The 22,663-nt window shown below is 41.0% G+C and overlaps 3 protein-coding genes across 4 annotated transcripts; all 3 read right to left on the bottom strand.

Moving 5' to 3' along the window:
• Nucleotides 1-617: 617 nt before the first annotated feature.
• Nucleotides 618-5,776, bottom strand: LOC115677921 (uncharacterized). Its single transcript, XM_056303856.1, has 6 exons — nucleotides 5,221-5,776; nucleotides 3,184-3,843; nucleotides 2,583-3,032; nucleotides 1,793-1,965; nucleotides 1,470-1,653; nucleotides 618-809 (listed from the first exon to the last, which is right to left on the bottom strand). Exons 1-6 carry the CDS (start codon nucleotides 5,611-5,613, stop codon nucleotides 717-719), a joined length of 1,953 nt encoding a protein of 650 aa, XP_056159831.1. The 5' UTR covers nucleotides 5,614-5,776; the 3' UTR covers nucleotides 618-716.
• A 3,985-nt stretch (nucleotides 5,777-9,761) lies between these two features.
• Nucleotides 9,762-10,163, bottom strand: LOC115677806 (glycine-rich cell wall structural protein). Its single transcript, XM_030601021.2, has one exon. The coding sequence runs from the start codon at nucleotides 10,161-10,163 to the stop codon at nucleotides 9,762-9,764; it is 402 nt and encodes a 133-aa protein (XP_030456881.1).
• Nucleotides 10,164-11,803: 1,640 nt separating this feature from the next.
• Nucleotides 11,804-14,378, bottom strand: LOC115677834 (protein PHOSPHATE STARVATION RESPONSE 1). 2 transcript variants are annotated; one of them, XM_056303919.1, is made up of 6 exons: nucleotides 13,983-14,378; nucleotides 13,796-13,872; nucleotides 13,636-13,672; nucleotides 12,781-12,991; nucleotides 12,244-12,346; nucleotides 11,804-12,164 (listed from the first exon to the last, which is right to left on the bottom strand). In XM_056303919.1, exons 1-6 carry the CDS (start codon nucleotides 14,251-14,253, stop codon nucleotides 11,991-11,993), a joined length of 873 nt encoding a protein of 290 aa, XP_056159894.1. In that variant the 5' UTR covers nucleotides 14,254-14,378; the 3' UTR covers nucleotides 11,804-11,990. The 2 variants fall into 2 exon arrangements, with proteins under 2 accessions (XP_056159894.1, XP_056159893.1); XM_056303918.1 differs by having other exon boundaries at nucleotides 12,781-12,997; nucleotides 13,983-14,377.
• Between the last annotated feature and the right edge of the window lie 8,285 nt (nucleotides 14,379-22,663).

Genomic DNA, 22,663 nt, shown 5'->3' with positions numbered 1-22,663 from the left:
AATAGCAGAAGAACCAAGAATCGATCTTCCATTGCTGGTTCACTGACTCATTAGACCAATTCAGAGTTGGAAGAAGTCACAATAGTTGCAGTTAATCTGTCAATTTATCCTGGTCTAATAGAATTTGATCAGGTAAAACAAAATTGTTCAGAGTGTTCGGCAAACCCCAAATTACCGCATTTTCCAGGAAATTAAAATAAAAAGGTATTAACTTTGGTTTTATCATACTCTGTTCGGTCATCTTGACCCAACTTCAAAGGCATTGCTGCAACCTCCAACTACCGATGACTTACTTGAGGAAAAGGCAAGAGACCCACGCTCATTTCTCTGCGCCAAGTGCGGAGTTCCTGAATTCTCTGGTTGACTCGTATGGTGCCGATGGTGACCTCGAGCTATCTGATACCACTCCTCTTACCCCCCTCCATCCACCTAAACTGAGCAGACTGAAAATATGACTCGTATGGGCAAACCAGGGAAACCTTATACAGAAACATGTTCTTTTTTTCCTTTTTGTTGTGTGCCGTGCCCTACACAAGTGAAAGAAGAGGCAACGTCTTGTAGACAAGTACCTTTAGCCAAAGCGGTAATGCTGCATTAGAACTGGGGTCAAAATTGCATTTACAACGTTGTACCTTCTATATCAAAAACCTTAAAGTGAAAACCAATGGTACATGATGAGGGTCAAAATTGGATGTAACAAATAATTCAGAGTACAATCACGAATGTGGAAGGTTAGTGATAGCTGAAGCATCTTTCAGTATCTTCTGGGCACGCCAGTACACAGCCGTTGTGGATTCTGCTGTTCCCATCTGCAAAACAGCGATATCCTTGTAAGCAGGCAACTGTCTAAGGATATCCGGGATAAATAAAAGAACATTTTCATTACATACGATGCCCCACCCACAAGGTGTCGGATATTTTCCCTTCTCTTGGTGCCAAGTAGTAAACTACTTATTCAGAATTAATTAAAGCAAGCAAACAAATGAGTACTCACTCAAAGAGAAAATTGCACCTATGCTATCTAAAAAAAATGAAGTTTAAACTCGTTCTAGGACAGTATGGACAGTACAATAATTAAACTTAGTTCGTCTGATAAATTAATTATATGCAGGTTGGAGGAAACTCCTTTCAACAATACCTCTGATTGGTTGGTTAAGAATTATAGATATTACCCACACGCAAACTTAACCAAAATTAAATGTGGATGATGGCCACGCTCGTAACCCACCAATCGGAGGTATGGTTGGAGGGAGTTTCCTCAAACTAGGGTTGGAGGAAAACATGACCGTCAATTAGCCGCTGATTAATTTCCAAGTACTTTTGGCAACGCCTACTAATGCTGACTTCACAGATTAAGTTAATCACCAAATGTCTTCAGTAAGGATGACTAAACCGAAGATTTCAGTCACATTGTACTTCGATCAAAGAATAAGTAGCATGCAACAAAAGCAGGGCAAAGCAAACCTCACCTTGTTCTCCAGAGAATAGTAAGCTCTCCACAAATCTACACTTTGGTCATAAGCTGTGAGCGCAGCTTCATATAACTTCCGAACTCTAGAAAGACAATCTTTAGAACCCGCAAAAGCAAGGTTCATCTCCAGCTCAATGCAAGTCTTATATAATGCACCCTCAGGGTGAGGAAGAGCAAGAAATCTGCAATCGACAAAAAAACCCAAAAGATCATGGACTTTTAAATAAGGGTTGAAACCACGAAACTACACAGGCTGCACTGTGGATTTATTTTATAAGAGCAAATATGTAAGAGTAACATAACAATAACAAATATACATACCGTCTGTACATCTCTCTAGCACGTTCAACCCCATCTTTCTGAAGAACAAAATTAACAATCACTGAAGAGAGGGAAAATTCAGATTCACTGCCACCATTTTTAGGTAGAGCAACAAACGCGATCTCCAAAAGCTTGTCGAAGTATTGGTTTTGATTACCGAAAATCTTGAGAACCTGTCATATTAAGTCAAAGAAATTAGGCCAAACCATCAGAACCAGTCAATTAGCTTTTTCAAATATATACATATTGCACAAAAAAGATAGGAATCAAAAATGAGAACAAACATCTGATGTTTCCCAAGTATTAGTGAAAAAATTCACAGGCTTGCTAGCATCCAGTTCACAACAGCAAAAAGAAACTTTAGATAAGTAACTTAAACTATTGTCCAACTTCAGGACATGCCCTAATTTTCGCGGAAGACAAAGTCCAAGACATCACAATTTACTGAAATTCTATAACCACAGATAAGTGCCGAACCAGGCAATTGTCCAAAAAGACCTGAGGTTAAGGAAGAATGAGAAATATGAACAGACATTGAAAGGCAATATCATCTGTGGAAGGACAAAACTGTTTTTGAAGGGTTAGCGATACTATTAGGTGAGCAACCATCTAACCGAAACTCGTTATTGCCATGTTACTTCAATGAAATGTGGTAAATATGCAGGGCTCACAGCTTTCAACTTATTCATTAAACCTTCTGAAGTCAAGTAGCATCAACATATAAAACTAAGTATTACTCAAGTACAACAGAAATTCGAAGCATCAATATGTTTTGGAAGTAATGACTTACCACTAACCACAGTTGCTCGGTTTCTGAAACAGAGGCTTTTGTCAAAACGTTTCTCAGAAGATCAAAAATGGAAACCAGATCAGCCTTATCCAAGGATGTATAATTCTTTGTAAGACATCTAAGTTCTACTGAGACCCTTAAGAGCAACAACTGCATCGAATCAGACAGTTTTCCGCTGCAAAGCCTTCCTGCCATATCACGGGCTTCATTCAGTCTTCCCAATTGTAAGTACAATGAGACATGTTTGCAAGCAAGATCCTCATCCAGGCACCCCACTGTTTCAGCCTTTTCATATACCATTAGGAGTTGTGATATATAGCTGTGCATATTTCCAGATGACTGAGATCTCTCGATATTTCCTTCTTTCAGCGCAATGACATCCATAAAAAATTTTGTATACAGATTAAACAGCACAGGGGAAGGAAGAATCTCTATCGCCTCTTCATAGATCTGCATAAACAACAAAGGCAATGCTTAGGCAGTCACAAGCACATCTGATGTTTAGTATCTGTAGGTGCACATGGATCTCAAGCAATCAGTCAAATAATCACAACAAGAATTTTGCTAATTCAGGACAATCTCAAGGTCACAAATAACGTACCTTGACTGCCTTTTGCACCTCAGAATGCAATCTCTCCTCATCTATATCTTGTAGACTCTCAAAATCAGTAATTTGATGTTTTGCAAGCCAGTCCCAATATTCAGGGTCAGTGGAAAATTCTCTCTTCATGTCACCTAGTACCTTCTCTCGCAGTTCTTCTGAATCTGACAAGTTTATTGAATCCAATATCTCAAACAGTCGTTTTCTAAGACTCAAACTTGAGGGAAGCATTTCTACGGCACCACTGTAAATAGTTTGAAGAATGATCAACCCTTGCTCTTGAAACAAATCTACCTTCTTTTCAGCTTCCCCATTTTGACCACCGGATCCATCACCTGTATCTCTACCTTCATTAAGAGACATAAAGAGATCTTGATTCTCATTTTTCCACTGTTTCTCATTATTATCTTCACGACTGCGAATCAAAGTCTCGTTATCCTCTCCAAGAGCAATCCTTCGGGCCTTTAACTTATTAAGGTATGTGAGCTCCATTCTCAGATATTCCACCCATAGATCTTCTGATGTTGGACACAATCTTAAACCGCTCTGCATAAGTGCACGAGCGGCTGCAACATTTAGATTATGGTCGAATTCCCAGGCCGCAGCATAAATCCAAACTCCTGGAACCTTTGGGTGGAATCTTATCACCTGAGCAAGGGCCTGCAGAGAAGCTGAGACTAAATAAAGGACTTCTTTACGCAGTAGATCAATCGACCAGATACAAGCCAGACATCATGTAAATGCTTCAGGTCCACACAGCCTAGCAAATAAAGCATACAGTGCACAGAACTATCTTTTTAAAACACTAAAGAAGACAATACACTTGAAACAGACTTTATGGGCTTATTATTTTAAACGGGCTATTATAGCCTTTTCTGCCCATAAGCAGCAGAGTCTGGCTCTCCCATAACAATATCACTATAGATAGGCAGAATGGATGAATAGTTCTTTAATATACAAAGGAAAAAGTATCCCTAACAACGGAAGGCATTTTAACACATATCTTCACAATCAAGAGAACAGTCATCTGGGTTGCAGCATGTTTACAAGAACCAAAAGCATGGGCAGTAATTAACTTCCCTGTGATTGATTGAGAAGTAAGCTAAAGGATTAAAAGCACTTCCAATCATTCAAAGTTTCTAAGACTGATTCTTCTCCATGTTAAACACATTTGATCAACTTCCAGATCCCAATTCCCACAGCATTCCATTTAAACTAGTTTTTGTCTCGCCTTTAGTTTAAGATATGAAAGGCAGACACAATACATTTTTCTACAACCGTAAAGCCTCCTCTTTGTCCAAAACTATGCTTCTAGCATCTGCAATTGCTATAGTAGACTATTTGAGGTCTACAAAATTCACAATACCCAAAGTTTTCTCCTCTTCTACAGCATGAATTGTTTTCCACCACGTAAGCCAATGGTAACAAAAAAAATAAAAGAAAAACACTTCTTCATCCATTAGTCTGCGAAGAACTAAAGACCCAAAGGCACCTCATCCTCTAATGTGTAATCAAAAGACCGCCCCATATAGAAGTACCTACAAACTACCTCTCTTATTTCTTTGAGAAAAGACGAGTTCTCATTACAATTTCCAAGGTGTTGGATTCAGCTATTAAGCACTATGAACAACCTCTGTATGCCTCCCAGCCCACAGATTTGCACTTCAATGGAGGCTCACTTTTTAGCAGCATTCAGAACATATTTGGCTTACTTCTCTAAGTCTCTACCCTAGTCAAATTCTTCAAATTCTTTGCTCCACATTTGTGTCAACTGCATTACTGTCCTTAACTAAAAAATTCAACTTTCTTCATTTTCCTCGTTCATCAACAAGCCCAAACATAAAACATATGAGCAATTCAAGAAAGCACTTTGTCTCTGACAAGCCAACCACCTGAACAAAACTAACAATTTCTAAGCTGAAGCTCGAACCTTAGTCGCCTTCCCTTAACTTTCAACTTGAAATTGAGGTGAGTTATACGTGAGATAGTGAATTATGCAGACAAATTGAAGACGAGCCTTCAAACAAAAACCCCTACCTTCTTCATCCGGCCGTTCTTTCTCACCCTACAAAACTCCAAGTACCGGAACCACAGATCAATATCTCCCTTATACCTCATCACCGCCATCCTGTAAATCTCAATGATCCTCGCGACCCCGGCGAAGTCGGACACCGACTTCTTCATCTTCTTCCTCGCCTCCCGCGCGAGCGAGTTCTTCCTGAGCCTCCGGAGCGCGTCGAGCTGGGTCTCGTAGTCGATGTAGGCGAGGAAGTCCTCCTTGAGCGGGCTCGGCCTCTTGAGCCGGTACTCGAACTTCCGGCGCTGCTTCACGACCTCCGCGATCTCGCGGCGCGTAAAGAGGCCCCGCCGCTCGAGGTCGTCGAGCTCGCCCACCATGCGCTCGAGCCGGTACTGCACCACGTCCGCCATCGCCGCCGCTCGCCGAGATCCGACGGAGCCGGCGAGAGATCGAGGTCAAATTGGGATCTCCGGCGGTTGGAGGGAGCGGAGGGAAGCACCGTGGACGGTGGTGGCGTCTAGGGTTTAAGGGTTTTGCTTTCTGCAACTGTTAAGGCGCGCTAGAAGAAGCACGTTTTCATTTTTTTAATTTTTGCAATACTTTTTTTCCCGTTTTATTTTATTTATGGGCTTGGAAAAATCTCATCGTGGGCCTGTAAGCCAGCCCACTAAGTAATTAGATAATGGGCTCGATGGGCTTTTTGGTTATGCAAAAGCGGGTTGATTGGCTAGGCGTGCCTAAAGATCGGGAAAATTACCAAAAAAGTCCTAAACCTTTTGCAATTGTGCCAATTCAGTCCTAAACATTTTTTTTGCCAATTCAGTCCCAAACATTTTCCAATTGTGCCAATTCAGTTCTAAACCTTTTGCAATTATACCAATTCAGTTCATCTGGCCACTTTTGGCCGACCGGCGCTGACGTGGATGCGGGCCGATGCCAGCTGACTGACGTGGCAACATTTTAATAATTTTTTTTATTTTTCGAATTTTTTTATTTTTTCTCTTTCTTTTTTTTTCCCTATTTTTTTCCCCAGTCGCCGGTCCGGCGACCGACAACCGACAAGAGGCTGAGGCCGGTGAGTTCGACCTCACCGGCCATGGGCGAGGCTGGCCCTTTCCAGCATTGGCGACGGCGAGGCTGGCCAGATCTGGCGAGACTTCGCCATCGCCAGGCGAGGTCGAGCCTCGCTCTGGCCATGGCGAGGTCGACCTCGCCTAGATCTGGTGAGACCTTGCCGTCGCTGGGCAAGCTCGACCTCACCCGGCCATGGCGAGGCTCGACCTCGCCGGCGACGGCGAGGTCTCACCAGATCTGGGTGGCCTCGCCCGGTCATGGCGAGGTCGGCCTCGCCCGGTGCGATGGCGAGGCCGCCCAGATGGCGAGGTCAACCTCGCGCGGCGACAGCGAGGCTCGCCCTCGCCAGTGCCGGTGAGGGCTAGCCTCGCCCATGTCGCCGGCCTCAGCCTCTCGCCGGTCGCCGGACCGGCGACCGAGGAAGAAGATAGGAGAAAAAAAAAGAAAGAGAAAAAAATATAAAAATTCGAAAAATAATAAAAAAAATTATTAAAATATTGCCACTTCAACCGGCCAGCGTCCACGTCAGCGCTGACCGGGCAAAAGTGGTTGAATGGACTGAATTTGCACAATTGCAAAAGGTTTAGGACTAAATTGGCCAAAAAAAAGATTTATGATTGAATTGGCACAATTGTAAAAGGTTTAGGATTTTTTTGGTAATTTTCCCCTAAAGATCCTTTGCTCTAGCTTTATTAGATGGTATGGTAACGTATGTTATCGAAATCGTGTATCGAGGATTGAATCGAATTGGTATTTAATATTACGTTAATGCGAAGAAAAAACCATATGAAAAACACAACCGATAACCTAGATGAATCGGGCTATTGAATAGGGCTTTTTGAAAGAATGGTGGTAAATGGTGGTAATAGGAGAGAATCGGGGAAAAGAAGCTTTTCAATCAGATCGACTAATTGAAAGTTTGGATATTCAGGTTTAGCTTGGCCTAGGCAGATTTTTTTCTCTTGATAAACAGCTTGAACCGGACATAACATTGTTTATTTAGTAATGTTTACACTTTTCGATTCAACCGTAAGTGGTTGTTGACAACTGATTTTTAGCTTATTTTTTAAATTTTTCTAAAAATCACAAAATTAGGATTAAGAACCTTGACCAAGCTTAGGAATCTATTTCTAAACCAAAATTAAATTTTTAAGAATTTTTCTTTAACTTATTTTAGTCAAAATAAGGGTGAAAACCAAGAAAAATAGCAAATGGAATCCAAAAATTCCATTAAAATATCCATTAGTCTTATTTTAAATCCAATTTCATCAATACAGCATCAATTTTATAAAATTTCAATTGGGAATGTGTTTTTCCGAAAATCAGGTAAAATCAAGCCCAAATTGAACCAAAAATTCAATTGAGTCATTTCTAGTCATTTCTAGGCCATAGTGTCTTCACAACAAATGATTCTCGGACCTTGAATTGCATATTGGTCAGTCCAATTGCAAAATTTGTCAAAGGAATTAAAATGCCCCAAAAATCAATTGAAAATTAAGGATTTTAAGCCCAAATTGGGGATCTTAATCAATTTGAAATTGTCGAGCCAAGAGATCATCATTTCTAGGGTTAATCAGCCATGAGAAATCCAATTTTGGCATCAATTTTGCCTAATTAGGTCATTTAGATACTAGATTGAACAAAAACCCTAGTGATCCATATTTAAAATTTGGGAATTTTGGATCTAATTGCGATAAAAATTAGAAAAAAAATCTCATATTTGGGTGCAAAATGTGCTGAGGAATCCAATTTTGGGGGTAAAATTGAAAAATAGGGCTACAATCGGGTCAAATTTGCGAATTTAGACCAACCCGGGTCTGCCGAGTCGGTCAGCTAGACTCGACCCGGGTCGGCCTCCTTCTTTACCCGACTCGCTAAAAACATATAAAACCTAGAAAAAATCTGCTCATGGCTGCCACTTCACTAACTTAATTCGATCAATATAGAACGTGAAAATCAAGTTTATCAGCTGGAAAATCTCCGGCTAGAATCGGAGATTCGTTACAACCGATTCGAAGGTCGGTGGTAACGGATTTTGGGCGGGAAATCGAGCTACAAAGGAGAGAAAAAAATCATTATCCGTGAAGAGAAGGTGTTCGAGAAAAGTCCAGAGAGAAAGAGAGAGAGAGAGAGAGAACGAGCGCAAAAGAGAGAGTTTGAGCACAAGAGGTGTATCAAGGTTTCAAGGGCCGAGCGATCGGCGTTTTTCCGACGAGAAAAACGCTGGCAAATTGGTTCCGACAGTGAACCTCCTCACCTGAGTTAGTCGACACAAAGCTAGTCGCCAACATCTGAAAATCAAGCTCGGCCAGCGTGTCTAGAGTTACTCCGGCGAAACCGAAACCACCGTCTTGAAGTTCAGGTGACAGGGAAGGACTCTACAGTCGCCATTTGCCTCGAAACCTTGTTTGATCCTTCGCCGAAGCAGGTAAAATCCTCTACTCGCCACGGTTTTCCAGATTCGAAAAATGATGAACTTGAGTTCAATATTGATGATCATGTGATTTCTTTGATGATTCTGAATTCTTTGATGCCTAAAACATGTTTCTAATCATACTTTCATTGTTTGATTGCATTTTAAATCATTGTGGCATTTCACCGAGCACCTAGTGTGCATAGTTTCTGGGTTTAGGTTCTCAAGACCGCCGATTCAAGCTTGCCGTAGATGAGCCTCCGACGACCTTTTATCCCTTTTGATTGGTTTAGTGTGAAGATTATGTTATCCCCTATCGACCTCAGCTCACCGATTTGCCGCCGGACCACCACTGGCTAGCAAAAAACCAATCAAAATACCCTAAACATCACTGACCTAAACAACCCAATCACTTGTACAAATCAACCTACAGAACGCCCTAGTCGTCTATACCAATTCCAACAACAATCAAAGCAAGAAATGAGATTGAAAATCACTGACTTGGATGGCCTATGCTATTATAGATACTCCGACGAGGTCAAAGCTGCTCCGGCGAGGATTTTCATGTATGGCCGACTCGGTTTAATGCGATTTCAATGATTTAAAATGCAATCAAACAATGAAAGTATCTAAATATATGAACCAAACAACGTAAAACTTGACGTTCTAACAAAATACCCAATTGGGGAAATATTCATGTAGTTTTAAGCTACTTAAGAATTGTTTATTCGCAATAAAAGTTTTTACCATCGTTGTTCAATGAATCATTTCCTCAAGTTGCACTAATAACTCCTTAGAAGCATGTTATATAATAATGAAATCGAGACACTCCCAATAAAACATCTATGGAGATGTGCGAACTAGAAATATTTAATGAATTTGAGAAGTTTGATCAATGCTTATTTATTGGCCAAACTATTACATGATAGAGATTATAAATAATCAACGACAGAAGCACACACAACTTTTACACCGGGTGAACTTTAGTCAGCAGAACCCAGACTTTTTTATTAAGCAGCAAGAAGCCAAATTGATGGAGATCTAAGTTTCCAATGAGCTTGTGAAACAATTTCAAGGGAGTTCACCCCCAATTCCTCCTCCAGCACCTCCACCATATCCACCTCCTAAACCGCCATCAAGCAAGCCGCCGCCTCCGGCACCGCCGCCAAACCCTCCTCCACCACCGCCTCCAAACCCGGATCCGAACCCACCTCCAGCTCCACCCCCATAACCGTATCCCGCCCCTCCACCTAGTCCGCTCCCTCCGCCACCGCCGCCTCCGCCCAAGCCACCGCCGATGCCTCCAATGCCTAACCCACCGATGCCACCGTAACCAAAGAATGTTTTCTCCTCATTGAGGGATGAGCCCTCTTGGGCATTCCCCACAAGAAGCTTCCTACTGGCATTGGTGGTGCATATGAGGGCACCAAAGAGAACCACCAAGAGAATGTTTTTTGTAGTAACAACAGTCATTGTTCTTCGAATCAATGAGAGAATTCTTTTTCCTTCTTTTTTCTCTAATCTGTATGTGAAGGTGCTCACGTTGGAGAAATTTATAAAGAGGAAATGTGAAGGTGATGGTTGAGAAGGCTTTAAAATCATTCACATTCCTACCTGTATCACCCATCGTCCGTGCCAAAGTATACAGGACACAGTTGAAGTATTGATAGAAACCAAGCTGCTTCCAGAGAAAAAGGCACACTTTCCATTATTCACCATCTCGTGACTGGTAGGGGTGAGCAACTTGGACCGCCCAAACCGGGACCGGACCGGACCGGACCGGACCGACGAGTTTGGTCCGGTTCTCGGGACTATCGGTCCGGTTCCCGGTTCCTAAAAGCGGAACCGGTTTGAAGCTGTCCGGTTCCCGGTTCCAAGGGGAACCGGACCGGACCGACCGACTATTTAATATATATATTTGTTATTTTTTTCTTTAAAAAAATTAATTAAATATGAACTAAACTCTAAGTAAACTTCATTATCATAAATTCATTAATAAAAAATAGTAAAATGTGAATTAAACCCTAAGTGAACTTCATTGACATAAATTTATTGACAAAAATTAGTAAAATGTGAACCAAACCTTAAGTGTTTGACAAAAAAAAAACCCTAAACTCTAAGTAACCGGTTCCATTGGACCGGAACGGAACTGGACCGGTCCGGTCCGCGGTTCCCAAAATTGGGAACCGGTTTTTGGTCTGTGGCTTCCCACGGCTCCACCTTGAACCGGACCGATTGCGGAACCTGACGACCGGAACCGCCACCCTAGTGACTGGGATCATATATTAAGCCTAGACACATATGATCATCCATCTAGAAATTGTGCACTGGGATCCGGTCGAGTTTTAGGGATTTCGTCAACTATTTGATAATATATATATTTTGCGTTTTGATGGGTGAACAGGATACGTCACGGAAAAAACAATAAGTTAGGATTTAGATCTACTTTTTTATGTAGTTCTAGAAATTGAATGCACAAAGAAAAGGTAAACCTCCAACCAAACGTTAGTAATTAATTTATGAAATTTGAAAGCATTTTCTGAGTTCTCTCATAATTTCATGTGTCAATACTCCTAAACCGAAGATAGCCACTCATTTTTTGGGTTGCTTTTGGCCCACTACTCTTTTTGTATATCTAATTGGCCATCTCCTAGTAGTTTAGAAGTTTCGACACGCGGTTCTTTAAAAATGCCATTGATAACTATTTTTCGTACGTACAGCGGAATGACAAAAATGTGTATAGAACTTTTTGGAATGGTCAGTTTCCCACACAAAACAAAGAAACTCTCCTGACAAAATCCTTAAGAATCAAATGAACCGCAACATTCAACAGAAATACAAGGAGCAAATTTTTGTCAAAATTCATGATTAAGCTACCCAAACCCTAAATTACATTTCTGCAAGATAAACAAGAACTTTTTCTAAGTTCCTCTTTGACCGGAGGATGGTAACATAGTTCAAGTTTGGGAATTGTATGTCCATTTTGGGTGTTGTAATCAGGATGAGTCACCAGATAGAGGTATATTACCATAGAAATTAGGCTAATCAGCTCTTGTTTTTAAAGTGCAATTTGAGTATAGCTAAATGTATTAGCAGGCGCTTGGGGTACTGTGAAGTATGAACATACTCTTTTATTTATCATCTATGTGAATGTATTGTCACCCACATGTACTTGAGGGAAGTCCAGGTCAGAAGATGGTGATGCAACCAACAGACATACACATGCATAAACTATATATCCACATAACAAATGTATAACATAAGTAATCAAGTTCAGTCAGCTATACGACTTAGATCAGATCAAAGGGTAAGATCCAAAGGCACTTCATGAACTGCTGAGTTCAGTGACAGAGTGGTCATTGATGTGCAATCAACCATCCTCTTCTTAGCTGAATTTTCTTCTCCACTATGATTGCTCTTGCATGCATTCTCAGTCTCAGCATCTTCCTGTGCTCCTCCCTTTTCCTCACTCTCCTGCAAAATCAAATAAAAACCCTCTTCAGAGCCTGCCCACAGAGAGAGAGAGAGAGAGAGAGAGAGAGAGAGATTTAACTTGGGATTTGCAGCTTTTGAGCAGATCTTTGAAGATGATGTAAGAACTTGGACATCCTTTGCCTGCTGATGTTTCAATATTCCATCCCTGTTGTGTCTCATAGCTGAAAATATACAAAAGATACCAAACGGTTCAAAAAGTGTGTCCAAGAAAATTCTCTCTAGTCATATGTTGCGCACTAGAAAAGTCAGTTGTGTGTGGTCATGTTCATGGTTGATTCTTATTCTCTGTGTGTGTGTAAATTGTGGATCACTTGGTTGAAAGTAAGTAATATTCGGAATCAACTATGACACTTTATGATTATATTCTGGTAATAATGTTGTGGTAATCTATATTCTAGTAATTAGGTTTCTCACATTTCATTAAATTGAACCCTCAAGTTATATCCTTTTAATATTACAGTTCACATCCTCATATAGCTCACTGAGTTTATCATGAGATCACTACTTAAAGGTCTAATACAATTGAAAGTTACGATCTACAAGCAAGTTAAGCGCGAGGTAAATTGGGTGTGTTGATAGAAAACAGTTAACAAACCCCTTCGTGTGCACGCTGTTGTTCTGGAGAGCGAGCCCGCTGGAGTGATGATTTCCCTGGTTTTGGTAGCTGGTCGTGTTGTTTTTCATCGTCAGATCGACCTTGTTGCTTTGGCGCTGGTAATGCTGTTGGTGGTAGACTGCATCCCAGCGAGGAAGATGATCCGAATATGCCACTCGCCGTCCCCTCTCCTTCTTTCTTCCTGCCACTTCTGCTTCTGCAAGGAGAAGCTTCCAAAATCACACAAACAAGTTCTATTCCATCCCATGCTCGGCTTTTTTACAGGTTGTAGCGTGGGCATAAACAATTGAGCTATTATAAATAAGTGACTTTCAGATTTTAACTTTTTCAGATAATTAAATTGGTAAGACACAAAGAATGCTTGGACATTAAAACGTTTTATTTGCCAGTTTCTTCTGAAATGGGTCATGAGAAGCAGACAGATCTACTCCGGCAATGAACTCAGTGCTGGTCAACCGGTGAAACTCGGCATGCGACAAGTTCGGGAGTCAAATCCAAAGATATTAAAGTGCGGTGAGGAATCGTAAATTATAAGAGAATAACAGGTTGATCTTGCAATTCTGTGGGGCTAAATGTTTTTGGCAACTTTAAATAATCACCTAAAGAATGCCAATTCTGGAGCTAGCCAATTATTGTTTCAGTATACTGTAGCGTCGTTCTTGCTGAAACTTATAAAAGGCACCATTTCATCGTTGATTGCAGTGTGTAGGACAACAAAGACGAGCAAAATTCTACGAAGGGTAAATCCAGTGAGAGAGTACCATGTGTCTTAGGGCAAACCTATGTATATCTACAAGAATATGCATAAAAAAGTTGTAGTGTTGTAGATATAACCTTGCATGATCTGCTCATCCTTCATACTTCTGTACATCTGCTCCCAGAAATAGCACCATTAGTACTCACATCAGCATGAACATCTTTACAATGGATTAGAAATTTCATTTTTCTGGTACAGCTATAAAAAAAAAAGTGCAGGTAAAGTGAAAACGCAAACCTGAAGATGGCTCTTCACATGAGATATAGTAAGTCCCTTCACGCCCATTATCTGCAGAACCATCTTTGGCGTCGCTCCTGCGAGAACAGGTCGCAGCGGCAACTTTTAGTTCATTCCCACATCATTATCTAATAAACCAAAACTATTTATATGGCCAAATCGGCGATGTTAATTTTGATGGCCTTACTATCCTCTCCGCCTAGCCGTTCGACCGCATGCATGAAGCACTGATGAAGATCCGGGGTCCAACGAAGCCTGGGCGTCTTGGATCGAACATAAGGCCTGACCGCAGATGGCTGCCGGCTCATCGTTCCAGGGGGCACTAAAGCCAACATCCCGTAATCTCGCTTCCTACCGCCCCTCAAATCGGATGATTCCAAGGACGGACCAACGGCATTGACAACAGAAGAGGACGGAGAATTAGACCTCTTGAGGGAGCTTTCTTCTCCATCCACCATCTTCCTCCTCTTCAACCACACTCTTGATGAAACTGAAGAGTACGACTATATGGCAACAGAAAAGAGAATAAATACTTGGTAAAGACTCTGCTGAACCCAGTTGTCTTTTTGTGCAGCTTTTGCTCAGTCTAGGGGGAGTTCAGTTTTAATTCTTTTGGGGTCTCGATTAGAAAAAGGAAAAAAGCTCCACCCTCTTCAGAACCTGGGTTTGTTCAAAAATGCCTTCATGATTCAGTGAAAACTATACATAAAGGTTACCCGAAATAAATGGGAAAACAAAACTTAAAAAGGACAATGGCAGGTCCATATAATAGAATATGAATACTTTATGAAGACATTCTTCCGGTCACATTTTGCAGACATTCTGTCTCCAAACCAAGCAAAAACACTCAGCACGTGCTTGACTTACAGCAGCAACATCTTACTGATTCCACAATCTCATGTTCAGCTGCACTCAAAACTCGATTAACATACGAATACTTATGCTTGGCGAAAAAGGGCTTCCGTGATATCACAATTAGGGGTGTTAGAACCGAACCGAATTGAACTGAAAATTTGGTGCATTTCGGTTCGGTTCGGTTCGGTTTCAATTTGGATAATCAAAGCAAATCATTCTTTTTATTTCAATTCGGTTTATTTCCGAACCGAACTGAAAAAATAACTTCGGTTTTTACCCTAAATGAGCGAAACCCCTCTCTCTGTGGCTCAAATCCCCTCTCTTTCCGCTGCTACGATGAATCGCCGCCATGATCTGAACCCTTTCGACGAGGAAGAAGAGGTCAATCCATTCTCAGTGAGTGCTCTCTCTCCCCCTCACAGATCAGCGCTCATTTCTGCGCTTCCGTCGCTGCTCTTCTCTCTCGCACGCTTGAGTCTAACTCCGCTCGCTCTGTGTTGTCGGGTTCCATAGCATACGAAAATGGTTCTATTAATCAAGCTGATAATTCTTCTGGAGTCTTGCGAGAGGTTCCATTTTTGACATTTCTCCCGACTCTTTGCGAGGATTTGTTGCGTTGCTCCTCTGCATGCAATCTTAGTTTGTATCTACTGGGAATTGCGGATTAGTTTATGTTGGAAACAGACGTGGAAAAACAAATACAGAACATAGGGATTTACATAAAATTCAAGACATATTTAACAGTTTATGTAATGCTTGGTTTGATGGTTGATGGTGGCTCTTGTACTGTGGACTTGCTTAAGCGTCCTCGGATAAATAGATTTGTTTCTAAGTTGGGTGATGGTTCTTTTTATTTAAATTACTACTTGAAACTGTTGCTTGATTCAGTCCATTTATTGAGCTTTCTTTCTTTTGTTTGCAGTGAGCTTTACAAGAACAACATTCAAGATTTGCAGTTTCCTTTCTTGGCCCTTCTCAAACCATATCAGTTTTGGTTTGGTCTGGTCATGTATGTTTGTTTTGAACTTGTGTTTTCTAATTTCTAATCTGTTTGTCTGGTGTGTTGGTGTCGTGTTGTCTTGTAAGACTATCCAACTTTAGATTATGCATGTTCGTGTATATTTAGTCTTTAAATTCTCTATGCTGTATGGTGTTTGTATCTATAGCTGTCAGGATGTAAAAAAAACATTCCTTGAAATTCAATAGACACATGAGAAACCAATCACTTAGTTGAATATATGAGAAAACCAACCTCTTCTTTGGTGTTTTAACCGAAAGTTTTTCTGTGTTTTACCCAGTCACCTGCATAAGCTCTTGTTCCAAACTAAAATGGATTGAGTGATTTTGTTGGATGAAAAAGTAGAAGTACGTGTATTTTTTGGTAATACAGTCTGTGTCTAGTCTTTTGATACGTCAGTTCTTCTTATATATGAATAAAAAAAACAAAGAAAAAAAGAAGAAAAAATCGAAAACCGAACCGAACCGGTTTTTCAGTTCGAGTGAGATTCGGTTCGGTTCAAAAGTGCATCCCTAACGGTTCGGTTCGGTTCGGTTTGGTTCGGTTCGATTTTTCAAGAAAACCGAACCGAACCAAACTGTTTACACCCCTAATCACAATATTCCTCACTTACTCATGTTCCTCTCCAGCAGGACAAAGAGCTGTACCGAATTTCCGCTCAAAAAACGGGAGAAAATGTCAAATTCTACAGCAGAAAGTAAGCCCCGGTAATAAACCAAGCGTTACAACAACCGAGCAGGAGAAAAACAAGAACCACGTTCGCCTACGAGGCCAAAAAAAAGCAAACAGAAAACAAGACTTCAAAAAAAAGTTGGCGAAAGTTGGAAAAGAAAATGAATCAAAGTACGTTCCTACTTCATACAGAAAGAAAAAAACAAACAAATATGACGCCAGCAATGCATTTCCTCGAGGAAACATGCATAATAGTGATATGAAAAACCGGCTACAAAACAAGGGCCTTCGTGCGTCGTCATATATTCCAGATTCCCCTTTATTCCGGCACAAGACTTAGACTTTTCGCACTCCCACTCGATTAAAACATGGACTTTGAACACATTGCACACCTCACAATCTATACGAACTACCTTTTTTTCCCGGTCGAACTATGCAAAGCTATGTTTACACTAACAAATTTTCCTCAGAGTTAACACATGAGGTTCGGCCGAGCGATTTAAAATGTGATAGTTCTCGTACTTGAATCACAGAGCATCTTTGCACTTGGAGTAGCCTTTGAGGCCACCCTACAGTCGGAGCCTTACCCCGATAAATTAATCGAAAGGCTCGGATGCCTCGTGCTATAAGATAAATCTCAAAAGTTTAAACTGGGGAAAATAAACCTAAGGGGGTGGCAGTTCGTGTTCGTGGATTATCCTCGTATCGTGTCGACATAAGGGTATACCACGGAACATGTAAATCGGAACACGGCACGATTAGTTAGTTTTATTAACCTACGAAATACGAGCACGACGGGTTGACGTGACATGTCCCGCGTAGCACGGTTAAATAACAGGTTGATGGGTTGTTTGCATAACCCATCATGACATGAAATCAACCTACCAACATGAACTTGACACGAAATATCCTCCATTTTTCGTAAAATCTGTTTAGAACTAACAATAATCTATCAAATTGTTGTCAAATCTAATTAAACAACTTGTTCGTAGTCAACGAAATATCAATAATATGTAATCTTAATAGCCAATATCATGGACAATATGGTCTTTCAACCAATCATGTCAAAGCAAGTTGTAATGGGTCTTGTCGAATATGACCTGTTAATTTAAACGAGTTATATGAGTCAATATCGTGTCAAGCGAGTTTGAAACGAGCACGACATCATCATTGATAATGTCTTGTTGGTAGACACATCAATTTGGCTCGATCATGATTAGCCTCTCAACCTAAACCCCTAACCACGTGTACGTGCTCGATTCATGTTACAATATCGTGCGAGAAAGTATTCCTCCCAATGCCCTTTGAATATTTCTTGACATCTTCTTCCGCGCACAAGTATAGACCGGGCTTCACATGCGAAGTCACGTCACAACAGCCGACATGAAAACAAAAACAAGATGACGAAACCATTCTGTTCCGAAAGCGAAAACTATCGGAACAGCGTAATACACAGCCCGTTTCTTAGCACAAATTAACCTCATCGGCCTCTTTCACCGACACCGCAAAACAAACTTTCCAGGCGTTGTGTAGGCATGCGGTTCTTCGTCTCGCATCGACATGTCGGCGAAGCCCATGCAAAACATTAATAGCAAGCGCCATCGACGGGTGAAAGAAGATGAAAGTGTTATAATTATATTATCTATAATGTGATTACACGTTCAGTTTATTATTGTCCACATTAATTAATTTCGTCAACGTTTATTGAGCGCATTAAAATACGTGATAACTATTATCGCCCAATATTAAGATAACTATCTTGATAGAAGAAGTTATCTATAAGGTTATGTTTAGCGAATATAAATAGGTCATCTAAGCCAAACCTTCTCTTAAACTAATTATCTGAGATATCAAAAAACACACCATCAACGTTGAGAGGATTGACGATCGTCAAAACTCTGCGTATCGGGTTCTCAATTTCATCAATGGCTGGAAGTTAGTATAGAATTTTCCACGTTTCCGCACTCGATTTTTGATTATGTATGGCTATTGTTTATACATAGATAATCGGGATCTTTAACCTTCTGCTATAGTTAAATTTCTAACAGAAAGAGCGCATGGAAGCTTCCTGGCTTTAGCCTTTGTTCCTCGCAAAGAGCCAAGAACGGCCGAGGCAATCCCGCGTGTCTGTATGCAGTGATGACATCGCAAGAGAGAGAGAGAGAGAGATGGAAGAAGCGGCGAATATTCTCTGAGATGGAGGTCTGAAGCGGGGACATGTGGAATGTGATCTCTCGCAAGAGAGAGAGAGAGAGAACGATGCGAGGAAGAAGATGGCGAAGTTGACTATACACGAGAACTCAATGCACAGTCTTGGCTGAATAATTCAGCGTGAAGACCCTTCTGTTCCATTTTGTTTTTCTTGCTGCAAAGTATTTATAGATTCATCTTTTTGTAATAAAGATGGATATATATATATATAAAATTCTAAGTTTTTGCACCGTAAGCTAATAGGGTTCCGTGATTTTTCATTAAACACAAGAAAAGGCTTTTGATCTCGATCATTTCCTCAACCCATGTCCGATTAATTAGGACTTAATTGCACTTTTTGAAAGTTTTATGAATCAATTTCGCTTTCATGACAAGTTTTAGGACTTAATTGCACTTTCGTGACAATTTTTAGGATTTTCAGTGCACTTATCTAATTACTAAAAGATCTTAATGGTTTGGTAATTAAATTGAAAAATATTAATGATATATAACCCAAATATTTGTAGTGATACCATCATTATCGAGGCCAATCTAGATACTTCTATGGTACACCTAAACCTCAACCATTTTCAGACTTACAAAAACGCTCCCTCCAAAGGAATTTATTGAATCGCTCCGAATCCGATTCGACGGTAGATATCTGGCATTCATTCCCTTCATTGGAAAATGGCAGTCAAATCCATAACGGTCTCTTTTCTGATTGATCACCAACTGTTATACATACCTCGCGAGCGTGTGATTGTTAATGCATTGTTAGACCTGTTAAACGGGTGGGTCGGGTCGGGTTTGGGTCGGGTCATAAATGGTCCGACCCAAATTGACCCATTAACCCGTTTATGACCCATTTATTCATAGTGTAAATATCTCGACCCATACCCGACCCGACCCATACCCAACCCATATCCGACCCGACCCATATTGCTAAAACACTTTTGTATTTAACCTAATGTAGGAATACTTGTTTCTTATGATTTTTTTTTAAAATTATACTGCTAAAATATTTTATACAATACAAAGCTAGTGAAAAAATTTTATAATTTTTTTTAAAATTGAGGTTCTGTTTGTTTTACAAAAAATGCGACATTTCTAGAAAATATTTTCATAAAGTCATTATCCAAGAAAATAAAAAAAAAATTAATATTTTTTTTATTTTTTAAATCGAATTTTTAAATTTTTAAATTTTTTTTCCTTTATTTTTGGCCGATCGCCGGCCGCCGTGGCCGGTGACCGACCACAGGCGAGGACGAGCTCGCCGAAGGCCGGTGAAGCTCGTTCTCGCCTATCTGGCGAGGCCGAGGCCTCGCCGGCCTCAGGCGAGGTTCCAGCCTCGCCGATCTGGCGAGACTCGAGCTCGCCGGCCTCGGGCGAGCTCGAACTCGCCGGATCTGGCGAGGTGGAGCCTCGCCCGAGGCCGGCAAAGCTCGAGCTCGACCTCGCCCGAGGCCGGCGAGCTCGAGTCTCGCCGGCCTCGGGCGAGGCTTCACCTCGCCAGATCCGGCGAGGTCAAGCTCGCCTGAGGCCGGCGAGCTTGAGTCTCGCCAGATCGGCGAGGCTGGAGCCTCGCCGGGATAGGGCGAGCCTCGAGGTCGCCGGAATCGGGCGAGCTCGAGGCTCGCCAGATCGGCCAGGCTCGAGCCTCGCCCGAGGCCGGCGAGCTCGAGCTTCGCCGGCCTCCGGCGAGGTCGTCCCACCCCGATGGCCGGTCGCCGTGGCCGACCACCGGCCGGAATAAAAAAAAAAGAAAAAGAAAGAAGAGAAAAGAAAAAATAAAAAAATAAAAATAATTAAATTTCAATTTTTTTTAAACATTTTTGTAAAGAGGGAGAGAGTATGTAAATGGGTCTAGTAGGTGGGTTGAACATGGGTTCTAAACTCAACCCATTTAGACCCATTTATCTTTAAGCTTTAAAATTTAAAATCCATTTAAGGTTGACTCTTTAAAATTAAAGTGACCCATATATAACCCATTTATTTTTAAATGGGTCATATATGGGTTTAAGACCCATTTTGACACTTCTGTGCATTGTCCAAATTTGCACGCGGCCGAATGATCTCACTAAAATCCATAAAGGGTCCCTTTTCTTGATTCAAGCGCCCGATTATTACGCATTGTCGCGATTCGCACGAGGCCAAATGATCTTACCCATCGAATCAGTGGGCCCGCACATGATCCAAAGGTCAATAAGCACGGTTCTAATGTGCATCGAGAGCATGTAAGTATTGACGGCATTAGAAAGATATGTTGCCAAAGCCTATTCATTCAACTTTTCTATAAAATTTGTCACAGGTATACAAGTTTGGGTTTTTTTGTAATATTAACCCTATTTTTTTTTCCAAACCTTATTCTCGATCTCTCCCTTTTTGGCATAGAGATTCAATGACCTCTAAAGTAGTAGATCATATTAATTGGTCATTGGTCATTCAACTTTTCCTTTAAGTGAAGATAGAAAGAGAGCTGGATTTGCATAAGGGTGTTAGCCTAATTTCGATTTTGTAATTATTAGTGTTTTTCAAATGATGATGTGCAATTGGGAGATGTGGCAATTGCTTAGTTGCTTCAAATTGGGCCTATTGCAATGACGATGAGTTTGTAAAGGTGACACCAAAAACTCAACACAAGAATAAACTTTTGGTCCTTGATTATTGCATCACCCCAGCCGATTCGAGTAGCTTAAGGCCCTTGAAGATCTAACATCATATAAATTAAATCAAATACCATTCTAATTTCTAATGATGTATAATTGGAATATGTGTAGGGATACATACCATTATCGTCGAGGCACAATCTAGGTATTTGTAAGGTAAACATGAACCTGAACCAATATTCAAACCACATTCTAAGAGGAATTTTTTTAATCGCTCTGATTCGACCGCAGATGCTGCTCCATTCATTCTTTTCCATTAAAAAAGGGATCAAATCCATAACGGTTTCTTTTCTGATTCATGCCCAACGTAACGTCCGTAACGAATATCCGCAGCGTCAAATCCATAACGGATTCTTTTCGGGGGCTTATATATAATTTGCGAGGGTGTGAATAAGTTGATTAACATATTGTCTCGATTCGCACGATAACAGATAATCTTGCCCATCGAATCAAGTTGGCCCCACATGATCCATCGGTCGATAATTGATATGCAAAGTATATGCTCTCGCGCTCGAGATCGACATCGAGATTGAGATCTAGAGAGAGAGAGAAGGGGGGGCCCTTGCCAACCTTAGGGGGTGGACCGTAGACCTATATTCTGCTTTTGCTAATTGAGTCCACCAGGCCCAACTAAAGGACATCGGAAGGTAGAAGTGAGCTGGTGGTCTAACTCTAATGCTCGATCCACCCGAGTTCGATTTTACCTTTCCTTAATTCTCATTGCCATCTTCTAAATTCCACCATCACCCGCTATTTCCCCCATCTATTTTCTGGTCATCATGTCAAATTCTCTGCTAGAGTTTACGTGGAGTTTTATATAAAGTGCGTCTGAATCTCATCGTCCGGGTGTATCCTCTGGTTAAAAGAGAACATGAGATATATAGTTGCTTATTAAATTATAATAGAAGTACATGAAATATTTCGAACATGTAAAATGATATGAATCAACGGGAACGTGAAAGTATAAAGTAACAATGTAAATTCTCCGCCGGAAAAGAGATGAACTAGTTGAACGTGCTGCTGTTGGAAGATTACCGACAATGTGAGGGCCATTCACGGTCCATTGCTGTAGATCGATATCGTATGGAAATGAGCACATTGCAATGGTCGAGGTGAGATGAATTATGAATTAATTGCTAAAATTGTTCGAAGAATTTATGAAGTAATAAACACAGAGTTTCTTGCTCGGGAACGACTGGTTGCCTTGGACTGTGCCTCACACGAGCGGGTTGATATAACTATGCAGCTCCAAAATGGAGATTGAAATGAATCTGTTTTAGTTTGATCAATCAGATGACGTGCCTCGATGGCCTGCAATCGACTGCCTTTGCATGGAGCGTGAAGAACAGGCTATCCGATATAACGCTAGCTTGCCCTCTTCTCGAGGGATTTCTAAAATGAGATCCAAACAAAACCCATTCAAGTATATGAGAAGACGACACACTTCACGACCATTGCACAAACCTT

Source organism: Syzygium oleosum, unplaced genomic scaffold (genome assembly GCF_021117445.2).
Source record: "Syzygium oleosum isolate NSW1041296 unplaced genomic scaffold, Sole_v2.1 Sole_v2.29, whole genome shotgun sequence".
Classification (NCBI taxonomy): domain Eukaryota; kingdom Viridiplantae; phylum Streptophyta; class Magnoliopsida; order Myrtales; family Myrtaceae; genus Syzygium; species Syzygium oleosum.
This window is presented reverse-complemented; position numbering and strand designations above follow the sequence as displayed.